We start from the raw sequence: 18615 nt of genomic DNA, 5'->3' as shown, positions 1-18615 counted from the left end.
CCTCGTCGCCGTTTTCGCGTCCCAAACAAACTCACCCTGGTTTCTGCCTCTGTATCGTCTGCTCCCGAGATTCGAACTCCTGTCAATGATCTTGTAACCTCTATTCTTTCTAAGGTTTCCACTTATTTCTCTTGTTTTTCGCTTTCTAAGCAGATTTATTTATTGATGCTGAAACCGATTTTATTTTGTTATGTATCGATTCAATGTGTTTTTGTTTGGATAAACTCTATTCTAGTTTTATACCAAGTTTTATTTAGTATCTGAATTGAGCATTTTTTTTATTTCCAAAATTGGAAATTCTTTGATGCAATTCAATTTTGAAAATTGAAATTCGTGGTTTTGGAATAGTCATGAAATTGGAATTATCCTGTTAAAGCTAAACTAGCGCGGAGTATAATCTGATGCTATTCGGTTTTTATACTTTAGGGCTTGGGCCATTTCTTAATATGAATCGAAGATTATTGCTGATGAACCAGGTATAAACTGTAGAAGTAAAATATTTGTTTTTGGCTTCAGTGATGCTACTATTTGAGGAAGTATAACATTCTAAAACTTGTATTTTAAAGTATGTCTGTTGTCATTTGTGATTATACTCCATTCGTATTATAAAGGGAGTAGATTTTTAAATTTCTATTTTTGCAATTGCAATAAAGCTTGCTTCTGTTTGGGCTTTTTGGTTGGCTGGTTCTTTAGCAAAGCTTGTTACTTTTCCTTTTCTTTTCTCTGACTGCATACCACACTTGCTAGTATATCTGTTGCCTTTGCTGGATGTGTATTGATTTGAGATATCTAAAGTGAAAGCATCAAATTGTTCAAGTTTGGAAAGGTTAGGTGCTAGCCGTATCATTGTTAATGGGGTTTGATACAAAATGGAATTGGAGAGAATCATGTTTTGTAGAGATTAGTCAAGAAAAATATAATTAAGATTGAAAGCAAATTAACCACTATTTTTCTGGACACAACTGGAAAACAATTGGATTTCTAAGCAACTCAAGAAGAGACACTTAACAAGAGTCATTGAAACACTTCTCAAGCATCATATTCAACTTTATAAGAAATGGCTTGAGCGAGCTACACATAGGTGGCTCGGTTTTTTCAATTCACAAAGAATCAAGTTTTTATGTCCTAAAGATGCCTGATTGGTTCTCATTTAGAGTTGGGACTTACTCTATTCATAACTCATAAGTTAGAGTCATCGATTACAGGAGCTACGTAGCTAAGGAATCTTAGGGTTTAGGCAGGTCACTACTCATGTAGGCACACCTAAGCAAGCCTATAAATATGAAGCAAGCCTATAAACACACTGGAGTAACTTATGAATTATGATTAGAGTAACTCCTAACTCTCAAGTGTTTACAACTCTGTTAACCTAGACACTTGTCCAACAACGATGGTCTTTATGGCTGTCTATGACTCCCCTTAAGCAAACATAAAGACAATAACTAAGATGAGCTTATTATAATTCTTATTACATCAAAATTAAGCTAAAAGGTGTTGTTTTACAAAACCCATGTATATTAAGCACATTGTATGAGGAAAGCCTATGTAACATCCAAATTGGACTTCATTGTTACTTTCATCTCTTTGTTCCTTGCTTTCATTGATTTTTTGTTGTAACTGTCGTCATCAACATATAAGCATTAATAAATAATAACAACTTGATTAATTTGATGTTGACGGCTATTATGAAATGGATTTCAATCAATGACATATGAGTATACATCCAAATTTGGTGGAGTCTAATGTTCAGTCATTTTGACTGGATGTTTGGCCATCTTTTATAAGAAACATCGCACCGGTCTACTTATAATCATCCCTATCATATCCTTTCCCCAAGGAGCTTAGAAATTTTTGTTGAACACGTACCAAGGGATCAGAAAATAGCTGTTTGTGATAGCCAGTCACATCCCATTTGCATAAAGTGCAATTTACTATGAGTATTCAGTTTCTTACCCTTAGCATGTATCTCATGGGAAACAACCATAGTTATTAAATCGCGATTTAGATCTACGATTTTACGATATAAAAACAAGCGAGCGATCCGGATCGTAGGTAGAATCATAGTGTTATTAGAATCTTACGATTTTAATTGAAATATAATTTTGAGAGGTAGAATCATAACACGATTCCAAGATTCTACGATTTAACGATCCAATCAAACAAATTTAGACTCAATTATTATTAATTTTTGATATGTACTATCTTTCGCTAATTTCTTTTACATACACGTGTGTTTCAAAAATCCATAATCATAATTTGAAAACAATAAAGTTTTTTATCGATATTCAACCAATTATTGTATATTTTTGCATTTAATTCTTAGAAAATAACTCAAACAAACTTGAATTCACAAGTTTAAACTTTTAAAATGAGTAATTAAGACTAGGCGCTAAATATGTTAGCATATTTTAAGTTTATTTGTAGAATGATGCTACGATCCGATGTTGCCGATTCTATTTTACCTCTCTTAACAATTCCAAGTAGAATCTCGATTTTACCATTAACAAATGTAAGGTTGCGTAGGTGAGACATCTTAAATCACGCTTAGGTGGGAATTACTTAATGGCATCACTCATCAGTGTAAAGTAATATGTACTTATGTACTTTTGTCATACTCATAGACCGCCGGACTGATAATCCCACTGCAGAAACGAGTGAAAGACGGAACTGTCTTGAGAAACATAGTCTTAATATCTAAACATCCTCACTGCATTCAACATTTGTTGCAAGTTTTTTTTCTCCCAACCATAAACTGTGGTTTTTTTCAGCTCCTTTTATTTGTTTATCGTAGTAAAATTGAATAGTTTTGTCGCAAAGTTTTCTTATTGGCTTCCCCTGTAGGTCACTGATTCCGATCGAGGTGTTCTGCTTACTAGAGATGAACACAAGGCAGTTGGCGAATCTGCAGAAGAACTTCAAAAATATTGTGTAGATGCTCCAGTGAAATGTCCTTTAATATTTGGAGGTAAATACCATCTATATTTTAGGAGTCTCTGCAGGTGATACACCCAGCACTGTTCTTATGGGTTCATTAATTTGAAATTTATCCTGTGACTCTCAGAGCATCCAATCCCTGAGATTGATCACAGGGGAAACAGGATTCATCTTACAGATTTTGATATGATTCTAGCTGTGTACACTGTGTTATATCACCTATTGATGTTTCAGACAATTTAATGACAAGTTGTTAAATGATGAGCTCTTTTTAAATTCTAGCAAAGAGTACTAATTATAGGTTGTGTTGCCTTAGACCATGAAAGCATTTAAGCACTAATAACACTCAATTCTCAAACATGTGTTATCAATATGCAGAAGCTGACAAAAATCTTATAACCCCTGACATAGTTGTGTTTGATGTCTACTTCCTTGTTTGGGTTCTAATAATTTGCTTAGTTGAAACTCAAGAGCATTTGGCCCTGTACTTTTTGGTCTCTTGTAACAGATGTTTCTGATTGCCGGCTTATCTTATTCTCATTTGTTATCTCTTATCATATGTTATTATTTGAAATTTTTTCATTTAAATAGGCATTTATTTCACTTAAAATTTAAAGTGTATTGTTATGCTAAAGTCTTTTGCTTTAGCATGATCCATGACGACTCCAAGATTTTTGCTCGATAGTTACTAGTTGTTAGACTGAGATGAATAAATTCAGGGTGTGTTTGGGTAGCACGTTTCATAGAAAAGGAGGAAGGAGAAGGGATGAGCTATTCTTTATACTTCAACGGGGCCGTCGATTGGAAAGGGCAAAGTGGGCTACCGCCCAGGGCCCCGTGTTTTTTAGGGCCCAAAAAACTTATTTTTATGTATATAAGTGATATTAATTTGAATTAAATTTATATATAACTTACATTTTTTGCTAAGTATTGAGTTTTTAGTGTTTTTTTGTAAAGTAGTTTAAATATTAACAATAAAAAACAAAAGGTGTATTATATTATGCGTTACGTTTTAAGTTTTTAGGGGCCCGTTTTTATCTTTTGCTCTTGGGACCCAAAAATGAACGGGACGGCCCTGTACTTCAATTTGCATAATACACAATTTGAGGAATAGAAAAGTAGATACTTCCTTATATTTTTTTCAAAATTTGAAACTTTTGTGTTTGGAAGGGAGGAAAAGAGTATTTATTCCTTTCCCAAAGACTGGAATCATACCAAGTGTCCCTTAAAAGGGATAATGTACCCTCATCCTGTGCAGCATGGAGCCGTGGAATTGATTTGGTTGAGAAAAACAATTAAGGGACAGTTATCATTTCCGCATATATTTGGTAGTTGCTAACCTTAATCTTGGTTGATAAGTGGGAATTTTCCATCTACTGTATCCAGTGAATTACAAATTTTAGAAGTGTATCCATATGTTTAAAGTTGAAATGAGCATTTAAACTAACTAAATGCTTCTAGTATGACAAATAAAATGAATAACATATTTTTACTGCAGAGTGGGATGTGTTATACTGTTCGAATCCAACTTCACCTGGTGGTGGTTACCGCAGTGCCGTAGGCCGTCTTGTGTTCAAGACAAAGGAAATGATTCAAGTTGTTGAAGCTCCTGCTACTGTGAGGAACAGGGTTTCCTTTTCAGCGTTTGGATTCCTTGACGGAGAGGTATCTTTGAAAGGTAAGTCTCAATTAACTAAAGTAACTTTAACACTGTTTGGATAGAGAGAAATGGAGGGAAATGAATAGAAGGGATTTGGAAGAATGGGGTGTGTGTAAGTGAAGGGCGTCAAGATTTAAAACCACCATCTTAAAATTTGATACAAGCCCAAAGCTTCACCTCGACGTTCTAATCTGTGCAGGTAAGCTGATACCTTTGGATGAAAAGTGGATTCAAGTTATCTTCGAGGCGCCTAAATTAAAGGTCGGAGGATTAGAATTTCAGTATGGTGGAGAAAGTGAAGTCAAGCTACAAATCACCTACATAGACGAGAAGGTCAGGTTAGGGAAGGGTTCTCGAGGATCATTGTTTGTTTTCCTAAGACGTTAATGAACAATGACTGTATATATCTATCTCAAATCATCAAATTATATACAACAGCCAAAAGGGCATATTATGCTTCTATTTGGCGAAATAGTTTTACCAAATCGGTATTTAATGAGATTACACTCTTTCAAGTCAATTTGGGGAGTAAAACTCGACAAGCTGTTGATTTTTTTTTCCGGATTATTATTGTAACTAACTGTATTACAAGCTGAGAGAGTAATATATGAGCTAAAAATGGCTTTTTAAAGAATGAGATGTGAAATGTTAAGGAGTACTTAACCCTCGCATTTCATATGTTGCATGAACCCCCCCAACCATTAAGGAGAGAAAGAACACAAAATGCTAAGGATAAGAGAATATATTCCTTAAAGAGACAATAGGGATCATGTTACTTGTTAACCTAATCAAGACATAGTCCATCACATAATATTGGTCTTAACTTGCATGAAAGTTATTGTCATCAACAATAAATCTACGTGCATGCAAGTAATATATATAATTGTAATAAGTTGGTTACATAAAAGTCTAGACTAAGACGTATTATTTACTTTGGAATTTAGGTTAAGGTAGGAGTAGAGAAGCTTCATCATATTTGAGGTAACATGTGTTCACGTAATTGATCATTAGTATTTAGCGGTAACTATAAGACATGCTCAAAAACCGATTAATTTGATTATTTGATCGGTTTTTATGTTTTGTCAGACTTGAGTTTTGTCATGTCACATTAATAATTTAAGACGAGTCAATTTGATTATAGTTAATTGATGTAACCGCCTCATATAAAGGTAAAGACTAACTGAAATTTAGTATTAATCAAGCAGAAGTTCACTTTTGTCATTACAATTAAGGGGGTTACTTAAAGGTTAAACCAATGTCCAAGTAAAATACTTGAACCAAAACCAAAGAAATATAACGGAAGTCTTAACTGTCCAAAATAAAGGAAAATTACAATCAAATCGAAATAAGTTCAAAGTTCAAATTACATTTTTTAAAATCATTGAAATCTAAACAACTAACTAATAGTCTCTCAAATACAATAAAGAGATTTAAACAAAAGGAAGTCATACTCCAACTCAAGTTCATCCCCCATTCACATATTAATTCTCTGTCGAGCTGCCCTGGGCTTCACTCTAAAAACCAAAATCATTGAAAAACGTACAAAGCATAGTATCAGCAAAAGGTTGGGTATAACAAACTAGTGTCGTCAAACAAGTTGTTAAAACATTTTGGTTTGAGAAAATTCTTTTTGAAAGATGCTTTTTCATTTGATTAATCATATCATCATTCAAACTCAATTCAATGGTTTCATAATAATTTCAAGTTCTCATTTTTCATTATAAATCATAAGATCTTAATGGATCCAAATCAATTTCAAACTCATATCATAAGTTTGCATAGGTACTTTGTGAGTCATCCTGTGACTTAGTTGGTTGTCGGTCTACCGTCCGCGACATGTTCAGCAAATGTAACAAAATGGTATTGTGAACAACACGCGCTCAGCATTGGTGAGCCGTTTAATCATGCACACACATTTGCTATGGCATATGTACCCGCCATTTAGGCTAAAACATTTTTGTATATACTATATATCTTGTAATTTCAATAGCATTTGAAAACTCAAAAATATTAACTTTTTCCATAAGATAAACATCTTCTATTTGCAACATAGCAAAATATACTTTATTTGCGACATAGCAAAATCAAATCATAATCTTTCCCACGTGGGTAAAACATGCTTAGCATAATCATATCATCAAACATAACCTTTATATTATATTGAGGCATCACTAGCATGTATGAAAATGCATCATATAAAGTGATTATAGTTCAATACGATTTTTCAAGAAAACCATTAAAAAGTTTCGTTTCAATCCTTCTTAAAGTAAATATGACTTAAAAGAGTTTTGAAATTCATTCAAAACAATAGAACATAGTTCATAAGTCTATAAAATCATTATCACAGAAGATTTCATAAAATACTATTTTTCTCAAATATGTGGCAGTTTTGCCGGTAATGAAATCGATAATTGATTTACAAAATACATATTAATTCTCCAACAAGGCCCAAATTAATCAAGTAATTATAATACCTTATTTTAAATGAATGTAAGGTTTTCCCATCAGATTATAATTGGTTATGCCAATTTATAACGATTTTACGATTATTTTCGACAATTTAGGTATTTACCGTTATTTAATGATGTCTTAAATCCGTAAAATTTATAAACCATCCAAAGTAAACTTATTTTACACTATGAGCCAGTAGGTTATTAATACAATTATAAATTTTTGATATAGGTCTATTTTTACTCAAATTTAATTATCAATATTACACCTTTTAATAAATAAACAATTTCTATTAATTTGATAAATTAGGAAATAATTAATAATTAGCTTTTTAAAATTATATAAAAGTTGTAGAAGTAATATAACACTTTTATTAGCCCATTTAAGCTTATAAAAGTCATGTATGATATTTGTTTTATTTTGTATAGGCATTTTGTCGATAAATAAAATAAAATCAGTTTAAAATTATTAAAGTCCGAATAAAATAATATAAAAATTCTATGATATTTCAGAAACTATTTTAAGAGATATAAATTTTAAATAACCATTAAAAATCACTTGGGGTATTTTTAGTAATTAATGTCGTTATTTTACCGATAAAACAAATAGAATTTATTTAAGTCCATATATGGTCACGAAAATCCATTTAATTTTTTTAACATATATTTCTATTTATATAAGTGTCTCATAAAATTTTCATGTCCAAAAGACATCATTTTTGTATTTATTTTATATTTTACCGTTTTCTAACTTACCGATTATTAATAACCGAGGAAAAATTATTAAGGTCTTTAAATGTCCATGAAACGTTTCCAAACTTTTAGCATAGTTAGTTATTGTCCATATGAGTATGTGATAAAAATTTCAAATCCATACGTCCTTATTGGTAATTATTTTATATTTTACTATTTCACAATTTACCGATAAACAATTAAACGATTACTCAAAAATCATGAAAATTCCAAACTAATTATATTCTGGCCAAATCTTGTTGGATATATTATAATATGATTTTATTAATTATTTTGATGATGAAGAATTTATTTAATATCATTTTTCATAATAAGAGTATTTAACACCTTATGATCCATTAAAATATAATTTTAACGAATAAATTTCAAGAAAAATATCGAAGAGAATTTCTTAACATATAGCTATTGAAAGTTACTTGTAAAATGCATTTCAAATATTTTTCAAGTCCATATAATCTTTTTCATCACAATTACTTTCACAAAGTATCGTTAAACATACCTTTAAACATACAACAATTCATAAAAACAACATGCATGACGCCCACAATAATAATACATGTAATAATTCATTGCATACTCAAAATTATCATTTTAATATCATTTTGCAAGATTCAAGAACTTCTCTTTGGGAATTTTATTTTTAAAACAAGTTTATACACAAACTTTCCCAACTTGTTCTTAAATCCTTTAAAAATCACTCCATGTGACATACCTCGATCCTTAGCTCCAAAAGTACTTCTCAACCTTTGGTACAACTTCTTAATAACTAAGATCTAACTCCTTTGCTACAATCATTTTTAAAGAATTCAAAAATACCATTATTTCGGATCTTTCTATATAACTTGATGACTTTTGATTTTTAGCTAAAGATTGTTAGATTTACTTACCCTTTGATATATTTTTTTTTAATTTGTAGATTGATTAGCGTTGAGCAACACTTGTTAAACAAGTTCTACAAATTGAGAGTTTTTGGCTAGAAAACACAAATAGGAGATTGTAAGTTGATTGAAGAAAACTATTTCAAATTTTCTTCTTTTGGCCGAAATTTCTAGGCCTTTTTAGGAGATTATCTTTCTTAATTATTATGATGAAATATCCATTTTATATTAATCTTAGTTTATAGAAAGATATCATGTAAAAAGAATTTTATATGAACAAGTTTTAACAAAACTAGTGAAATAAAGGAATTAACAAATGGGACAATTAGGCTGAATAGGAGGGAGTATAATTCTTTCAAATTGTTGTGGGTAATTGCTCAACTTTAAGTTTTACCTCCAAAGTTTACGTTACTTCTTATGATTCATAACCACATTACAAATTAACAAGTTTCTAATCATCGTAGAATTCTTTTAGGCGTTAAATTCGTGATTAAAATGAGATTAATTTCTGCGATTGTTTCAATTAAATTGAAGGTTTATGTGGTTATCACAACTCAAATTCAAGTCGACATTACTTCAAGTTAAATCGAGTTTGATTAGACTACAGGTCTTATTATTTTTAATTTGAGTCATCTTTAGGTCAATTTTTGACTTTGAGTTGACTTCAGATCGATTATAACTTTTGGTTAAGTTCAATTAGAATAATATACGAATTTAATTATTTTTATTTTAGTGAACTTAGTTGGGTCATTTTAGGTTGGAGTAAAATGCATGATAGGTTGTGCTAAGTCGAATCAATTTCATGAATCAAATCATCTCAAAAATTGTTTTTATTTCACATGAAAAACATTTGATACGCTAAAGTAAATATAGAAAATTAGTTATCATCATATCGAAATAAAACTAGAATAAGTTGTCACAACATGAGAAAAAAGATACAAAAAGTAATACAAGTTAATTTTAAGTCGGTTTCATAACATGTGGGGTGAAATTAGACCAATTTAATAGTAAATTTGTTTAATATTAAGTTCAGATAATTGTGAGTCATGTAAACATCAAGACAAGTTATTTATAAATTAGATGGTTTGGTGCAAGTTGATATTGATCGATTTTGACAGTCGTGTCACTGCACTGGTCCTTCTCTAGATCGTCATCTGCTCTACGGTGTTTTTAAACATCCCAGCTTCTTGTTTTATCTCTTCCTTTTTGTTGCTCCTTTCTATAATTGTTTATTTGGGTTTTCAAATTAATTTGGAGCGATTTAAAACAGTTCGGATTATGTTCACAGTTCAATAAGTCATGTTCAGCTCAATTATATACCTAATTTAAAAATAATTGGTTCATTCGTGGTTTAAGGTTGGTTAAGTTATCATTGGTTAAATAGTAGATTCAGACATGTATTGGTAGTATTTTTATTGAAGGCGAAAGGAAAATTAATAGGTTCGGGTGTAATTTGATTATGTTTACTTTTGCTAGAAAAGTTTAATTAGGTTAAAAATTAATTTTGAGTGTAACATTTGGTTAACTATGAATTAGGTTTAATTTTGACTCGACATGGTTAGAATTTAGTTCAATTGAAATTCAGTTCAACATCGTTGCTAACTAAGTTTGGTCAATTAAAAACAATTACACCACACTTAATTAAATAGTTGTAGACTCATATAACTTATATCATTATATGATAGCGGATCTAAGCCCGACATGATGAACGAAATAGCGGGCCTCGTGCGTACACCAGATGATTCATTATAGTTTAATAGTTTCAGTTGACTACAACTTATATCATCTTTGTGAAAAAAAAAAAAAAAGTTTAAAGTAAAAAGTAAAAACCCATTGAGGTTCTCAAAGAATCTTAAAATAGAATCTTTGAGAAAATCCATCCAATTTTTAGCAACAATTATTAATATAGTGGCTGTGGCTATATTATGAGGACATTATAATTGACCCTTTTGGTAATATGACAAAAACAGTTATATTTAACGATTAGTATGTCTAGTAGCATGTGATACTAAATTATTCAAACCATCTTTTGTTAGTATAGAGGATTTCAAGATTAGACTCCAAAATCTATTATTTATCTAATTTTAAAATTGATTCAACTTAATTTGACTTTAAAATAAATTTAAAAATATATAAAATTGATGTGAATATAAGACTGGATTTTAAGCTAACTTGAAATATTTGATTTATAATCGATTCAATGACTCGAGTAAACATCTCTAGTTAGTTTATAATAGTACTTCATACTTCTTCTGTTCCAATTTTATTTGCAACACTTTCCTCTTTTGGATATTTCACGATACTTGCACTATTATCTTTTTTGGCTAAAAGTAACTTAATAAATTTCTACTTTACCCCTACTTTATAATCACTTTGTACATTATTAACTTGTTACCTACTAACATTATGGGGTATTATAGACATTATACATTTGACAATGACATTTCTTAATACTTGTGTCAAAAGACATGGTTACAACTTACAACTAAATAAGAACGGAGGAAGTATTTTGTTTTTACTTTATACCTCCATAGTCCCTTTTAATTTGCACAATTTTTTATATTAGTTTGTCTCACTCATTTTGCATAAATTTTTCTTTTTTGACAATAGTATTACTCTCTTTTTATAAATTTTATTTACAAACTTATCATTTTTCCTCATCTTAACCATATATTTATTTTTAAGCGCAAACTAAAAGGCGTAAATAAAGTATTTAATTTTGTATACAATATATTCAGTTGTGGTAAGTGGTAACTTCACATTGGCAATTGTAACATAACTTAAAAAATCATGATTTGAACGTTGCTATTTTGAAAGAAACGAGAAGAAATATGAAGAAAATAGAACCCATGCTCCGTACTTGAAGGACATTTAAGTGCTCATACTCCATGAAATAACGCAATAATGAGGAGACAGCATAAATCTTGTACCACGAGCCTACAATAAAAGCAATCTTGATCGTTCATATTGATTATGTGTCTTTGAATTTAATAATAATAAAAATAATATAAATTTTCTCCATTTTAAATTTTAAATTTTAAATTACTTGTAACATTTAATTTTTTACATAGTTTAATACACTAATATAATTTTAATAAATCTAATTATGTATATAATACTTGCACCTAGACAAATTTTACGTGGTTCAATATGTTTATTGAATTTTTTTCATTTAGAGTTGCACACTACTAAAAATTATAAAAATTTGATAATGTGAAAATATGCGACTAAACGAATAAAAAAAAATCTCACATTGCTATATTTTTTCTTATATAATAGCACAATATGTAAAATACAGTAGAATGATGAACAATGCCAAATTAGATGTGAATGTAATAAAAATCAAAAGAAATATTAAATAATCTTTGCATTGAACCGACTGAAATAAATTCACACTCGAATGTGTTTCAACTTTATTAATCATAAATTAAAAATAATAAATAAATTGTGCAATATTTCTAATATTTCATTTATTATATAAGAGAGGTAGTATTTTTATTTAAGTAAATAATAGTAGAGGAAGAAACTCAATAAAAGCATTGCATTAAATTAAATCGAAATATACAAAATTGTTATAGCTGTCAAATTCATCAACTTGTATACGTAGTATATTCTGTAAAAACATAACACAAAATCACAGAAGTAATTAAACAAATCTACATAATTATGAAGTATATATATTTATATTATTTGCTAAAAACACAATCTTGAAAGTTTAACTTTCCAAAAAATAAAACATCAAACGGTGTATTTGGCATGCCAGATCTTGTAAAGCCAACCAATAATTCAATAATGAATCTGTCAAACATTTTTCCTTTTTTTTCTTGAACTTCCCCTAGATTTTTTTGGAAGAATTTGTTAGGATAATAGTAACAATGATCCAACCCCAAGAAATCAATGAACGAATTAAAACATTAATGAATTTTGATAAACCAAATTCATAAATGTATAAAATTAGTAACCGGGGTAGATAGGAGGAGGTGGAGAAGCATAAGAAACGCCGTAAACTGGTGGAATTGGAGTGTTGTCATACACCGGAGACGGTGGTGTTGAGTCATGGCCTGGATGACAATCTTTTTTAGGAGGTGTTGATGGCATTAATGGTGATTTGTAATCAGGACTGTATGACGGTGGAGTGTACGACGGTGAAGGACTGTAAGACGGTGGAGAATATGCCGGAGAAGGAGTGTATAATGGTGGAGTGTACGACGGAGAAGGACTGTATGACGGTGGAGTGTAGGACGGTGAAGGACTGTAAGACGGTGGAGTGTACGACGGAGAAGGACTGTAAGACGGTGGAGTGTACGACGGAGAAGGACTGTAAGACGGTGGAGTGTACGACGGAGGACTGTACGATGGTGGAGTGTAAGATGATGGCGAGGGACTGTAAGATGGCGGCGAAGTTGAGTATTCGGGAGTTGTTGGTGGAGTGTAAGACAATGGCGAGGGACTGTAAGATGGTGGTGAAGTCGAGTAGGCGGGAGGTGATGGAGGAGTGTAGGACGACGGCGAGGGACTATAAGATGGTGGCGTGTATGACGGTGAAGGACTGAATGATGGTGGTGAAGTCGAGTAGGCGGGAGGTGATGGTGGAGTGTAGGACGATGGCGAGGGACTGTAAGATGGTGGCGTGTATGACGGTGAAGGACTGTATGATGGTGGAGTGTATGAAGGACTGTATGATGGTGGCGTGTATGACGGTGAAGGACTGTATGATGGTGGAGTGTATGACGGTACTGTAGGACTGTAAGATGGTGGAGTGTAGGACGATGGCGAGGGACTGTACGACGGTGGCGAAGTCGAGTAGGCGGCAGGTGGAGGAGTGTAGGACGATGGCGAGGGACTGTAAGGAGGAGATGGAGAATAAGACCCAGAAGAAGCACCACCACTATAACCACCCGGACTGGGAGGTGAATAGCTAGTGGATGGTGTGTAAGAGTATTTCTTAGCGCACCCATAATAGCTACAATCCACCGGATGAGCCTCTGGTGACGCACATTCTTCGGCAGACCTCTGATCATCCTTATTCATTATACAATTTTCCGAACCATTCGACACTTTCCCCGCACCTAACGCAGCACAAGACGGGCCTTCTCCAGTAAAATAGTTGTAAGAATACGTAAAGTTTTCCAACTTAGGAAGTTTACAAATAACATCAGGAATAACCCCTGTAAACCTGTTATGTGCCACATCTAATTGCTCAACACTAGTCATTTCACTGATAGTAGACGGTAAAGACCCGGCTAAATTGTTATAACTCACATCAAAAACCGTTACATATTTCAAATTCCCAATCTCTTCGGGTAAACACCCGGTAAGATTATCGTTTAGGAGAATAAGTTCGTATAAAGTGTAGCCCATTTTACCAATACTAGTAGGTATACATCCTCCTAACTCATTGTTTGCCATTACTAAAACTGAAACAGGGGAGTTACCCATGTTGGATGGGATACCGTGTTTAAACCGGTTGTTGTTTAGGAAAAGAGCATCCAGCGGTTTGTCGAAGATAGCCGGAGGGATCGGGCCCTCGAAATCGTTGAATCGGATATCTAAATATTTTAAAGATGGCAGAGTTAAAAGAGCCGAAGGGAATTTGCCCACAAACCTATTGTTGCTTATATCAAGCTCGTACAATAGTTTCATTGAGCAAAAAGTTTTGGGCACGGTCCCACAAAACCGGTTCGAGTTAATGTGGAATACTGCGAGGTCGGATAATAATCCGAGCTCGTCGGGTAAGTACCCGGCAATATCCGCATGGTTAAGATCTAAACTAGCAACGACCCGAACCGGGGTTGAATAATAGTCGTAACTTGAGTTGGGTAAATTAGCACAATAAACCCCATTATAGCTACAAACATCAGGACCCATCCAATTTGCGGTAAAATTGGATGGGTCTGATAGCATAGCGTTTTTCCATGCTTGAAGAGCAATGTAGGCTTTACGAAGCTTATCATTCTCGAATTGGAAAGTCGGATCAACGGTTACACCTTCGGGACCGTATGATTCATTGGATGAATCGAGATCATATTCGGGCGGGTCGGATACTTGGGTGGGTTTATACCATCCTTTGTGGAGCCCTTTGTCACCTTGAGCAAAAGAAAAGGGTATTAGAGAGAGTGAAATGAAGATTAAGAGAGAGAAAATAAGAGGAGGAAATGGAGAAGAAGCCATTTTTGGTTTACAAGAAAGAAAGGAAGTTGTGTTGATATATTGTGTTTTGTAGAAGGAAATGGCTTAATACAGGAATGCAACTAAGTAGTAAGGTTTTCCTTTTCTTTTTTTTTTTTTTTTATTTTGTGTTTTGTTTTTTTAAATTAGTAAATATAAAAGCAATATTTATTGGTCTGCTGGCCTGTACATAGACATTTAATTTTGTACTGGTAAGACTATTTATACAAACTTATTATTTGTACTCATTTCTAAAAATATAATTTAAAAGTAAATTTAAATTACAAAGGGAAAAGGAAATTTAGATTAAAAAAAGGAGGGAAAAAGGGTGGTGAGCTGTGATTGGGACAATATACATTGGATGTCTGTGTTTTGATTGAATGTGAAGTTCCCGTGTGGGGCCACACTAATAGGGAGGATGCAGCCTGCAAGCTGAGTATTTTTTAAAATTTTTCTTTTTGATTTTCTTGATTTTGTATTTTTGAATTTGTATTTTAGCCTTGGTTCGGCAAAACAAAACAAAAAATAGGCAATAATTTAAGGTTTACGTACATAAAATTAACAAATTTTTTTTATCATTAATAATTTTAACTTTTTAAGAGAATCTTATCTAGGAATTGAAAAATAATTAATATTTTATATAATTATTTTAACTTCCCAAAAAATAATAAATAATAAATTAGTAAAGTATAATTAAATGCTTATCTCTCCAAAGAAAAATAATATTAAATTACATAAATAAAATATAAGATTCTTTCTTATATACAACCCCTTTTGTTCTTTTTTGTTTTTTTCGTTTACTTTTTACATTGTTTTCAAAACAAATTTTAAACTTCAGTATCTCTAAATACACATAATAAAAAATTATAAAAAATACATGATAAAAAAGTATACATTAAGATGAATCTAACGAGATTTTACATGGATATATGTTATCTTCTAACTATGTGTCAAAAACATTAATCAAATTTCTCTCTATACTCCAAATGGGAAGAACATTAGAGAATAGAGAGAGTATACACTAAAATAATGCTTCCTCCATCCTAAAATACTCGCTACATTACTCTTATTGACACTATTTCTCATTCAAGTTTATTTTATATATTGCAACTAATATGTAAGAAAAAATATAGTTAAGTGAGATTTTTTTTGAATTGTCTGATTCCGTAATTTCATAATATTAATTTTTTTTTATAATTTTTAAATGTGTATAATTTCATATAAAGATAATTGAAATAACACATTAAATTGTATAAAAACTCAAATATAAAAAGTATAGTAGAACAAGCAAGCATTAACCAATTTTATAGGAGACTTTTATTATAACGGATATTATGGCTTAGCTGTGATCACTTTGAGCAGAGGATCCACCACAGATTAAGTAGTAACTTGCACCGAAAAACGTGCCCTTGTTAGTTAGGTGTTTTATTATACAAGGTCTTGAAACCTAGATTTTGAAGAACACAAACAAGTGTTAGTTAGGAATTAGGATTAAGTATTATTCAATTTTATAAGCACCTAGAGGTAGAACACAAAGTATAATAGCACATTGTGGATTCTTATGTCAGTGTAAATAGTTGTTTTGGGAGGTTATAAGTATGTTTAACATGTTTAATCGCATAGATTTATGAGAAAATTAAGGTTTCAATATTAGATTTCGTAGTATATATGCTAAGCATTTCAAAATACAAAGTTCTTACAAAAATTTCATAATTTTTGAAATTGACAGAACCTTTAAGAAAATTTGTCAATCTTGCTCCCTCTATGGTTATTTGGTAAATGATTTTTGACTTTTTTAGCTTGCTTATTTAATTAGAAAATTGTTAATGATTTTTCTTAGCTTTTAAATTAGTTGGCTAAGTTAGCTACTAAAAGAAATATTTGGTAAAACTAGATATTAATTGTTTGTTGCGTTTTAGAGATAGAAACAAGACAAAGTCAGTCAAACTAATTTTTCATTTTGGCTTTAAAATCAATTTTTAAATAGAGTTGAAATTTCAATTATCAAATATTTTTTTGTCATTTACCCAAATAATAAGTCAAAATTGATTTTTTGATCAATTAATAAGCCAAATCCAACTTTTCAACACTCCTATATTATGTGTTTGACAAACAGCTAATAGCTGGTATCTGATAGCTGATTACAGTGGCTGATTTGACCAGCTGATTTTGAACCACTGTTATGAACAACTTGTTCAAAAACAGCTTATTCATAATAATGAGTTGTTTTAACCAACTAATTTACCAAATACTAACATTAGCTAATTTGACGACTTAACCCTCTATTTATATTAAAATAAGGAAAAAAAGCCCAATAAACTATGTTTTATACTAACATTATGTATGTCTACTAAAACATAATAAAGCGTTTATAATCATTTTTAAATTCATCGTTAGTAGAGAATAAACTTTTAAGAGATTATATAAAGGATTATGGTCCAAACTTCGATTATTATTTATTACTCCTATTTTGTCAGTGATTCATTATTAGTTATGATTTTTTAACAATTTAACGATTAATTATAATTTGAGGTCATTTACATAGGTATTAGTATTGATTTCCTTTATGCTATATTTTGAAATTATGATTTCATTTGAAAATCTAAAATTAACTCGAACTTCAAGTTTTACAATTTCATGAAATTAATTATTAAATTTGAGTCAACTTCACCATTATTTTAAAAGTATGTAGAGTTGAGATTTCGAAAATGACTTTTCAAACCTTGTCAATAATTTTAAATTATTTCTTTGTGATTTCATAATTGAAATCTATAATTTAAAATAAATAAATTACTTGTTTCCAAATAGAATTTTAAGTTACTTGTGAGTTATTTCGTTCTGTAATACCTCAACCTCAAGTCACTAATAAATCAACTTGTTATCCTCCATTGTTAATCAATTTTGAAGCAAAAAATTCGTTTCTCAAAATAAAAACTTGAGAGCTAGACTCGAAAATTTGAAATAGATAAGTAAAATTAAAAAAAAAAACATATATTAAGCTACTTTTCAACTTATTTTTAAATGTAAGCACCTCCAGCCCGGAGTTCAGGTTCGGTTCTGTTCGCAGTTAGTAATTGCGTACAAAGGCAAATTGGTCAAAAAAAATGGTCAAAAAAGCCAACAGCTCTGTTCGCAGTTAGTAAGTGCGAACAGCTCATTTGACTTTTTCTTGAATCAAACCCTTTGTTCGCAGTTAGTAAGTGCGAATAAAACCCATACCTCAAGTTTGGAAATTAGACGCTTATATTTTAAAATAAATTAAAAAATAGCTTAATATATGCTTTTTGATAATTTTACTTATTTATTTCAAATTTTCGCTAGACTCCAAGGTAATAATAAGAAAGATGATTTAGGAAGGAATGCATAAAGCTCCAAAATGATCACCCTTCATTAGTGCTAAGACATGCTACACATGTCTTTTGTAAAACATAGTTTCTTGTAAGAGACGGTCTTTTTAAGAGATCATTTTTATTGGGCCAGTTCATTATATATTTTTTTAAAATATAAGCATTTAGAATGATCTAAGTAGACACTTAAGATATTAAAAGTATACATTAAAAATACGGTAAATAAGCATTGAGGATAATGTAAGTAGGCTTTAAGAATACGGTAAGTAGACATTAATCTTTAATGGGTTGGGTTTGAGATACGTCTCTCAAAGAGACTAGCTGTTTGTAAAGACTCTTCTATGATCTCAACTACTTTTGTTTAAATTACTTGTGTTTTTTTCATTTAATATTATTTCTCATTTTGGATAAATTTCTCTTATTTT

General features: G+C 31.1%; 2 protein-coding genes across 2 annotated transcripts in view; one reads left to right on the top strand and one right to left on the bottom strand.

The window, feature by feature from the left end:
* Positions 1–5114, top strand: part of LOC130797794 (probable plastid-lipid-associated protein 8, chloroplastic) — a 5404-nt gene extending 290 nt beyond the window's left edge. The window contains exons 1-4 of the mRNA XM_057660549.1: positions 1–114; positions 2842–2965; positions 4433–4612; positions 4794–5114. The exon at positions 1–114 is cut by the window's left edge and continues 290 nt beyond it. Of these exons, the coding sequence (XP_057516532.1) occupies positions 1–114; positions 2842–2965; positions 4433–4612; positions 4794–4981 (606 nt within the window). The 3' untranslated portion in view covers positions 4982–5114. The remainder of the gene's footprint in view (positions 115–2841; positions 2966–4432; positions 4613–4793) is intronic.
* Positions 5115–12202: 7088 nt separating this feature from the next.
* On the bottom strand, positions 12203–15030 carry LOC130797793 (leucine-rich repeat extensin-like protein 7). Its single transcript, XM_057660547.1, has one exon. It carries the CDS (start codon positions 14844–14846, stop codon positions 12630–12632), a length of 2217 nt encoding a protein of 738 aa, XP_057516530.1. The 5' UTR covers positions 14847–15030; the 3' UTR covers positions 12203–12629.
* Between the last annotated feature and the right edge of the window lie 3585 nt (positions 15031–18615).

This window comes from Amaranthus tricolor, chromosome 13 (genome assembly GCF_026212465.1).
Source record: "Amaranthus tricolor cultivar Red isolate AtriRed21 chromosome 13, ASM2621246v1, whole genome shotgun sequence".
Lineage (NCBI taxonomy): Eukaryota > Viridiplantae > Streptophyta > Magnoliopsida > Caryophyllales > Amaranthaceae > Amaranthus > Amaranthus tricolor.
Note: the sequence above shows the minus strand (reverse complement) of the source record. Positions and strands in the feature narration are given on the sequence as shown.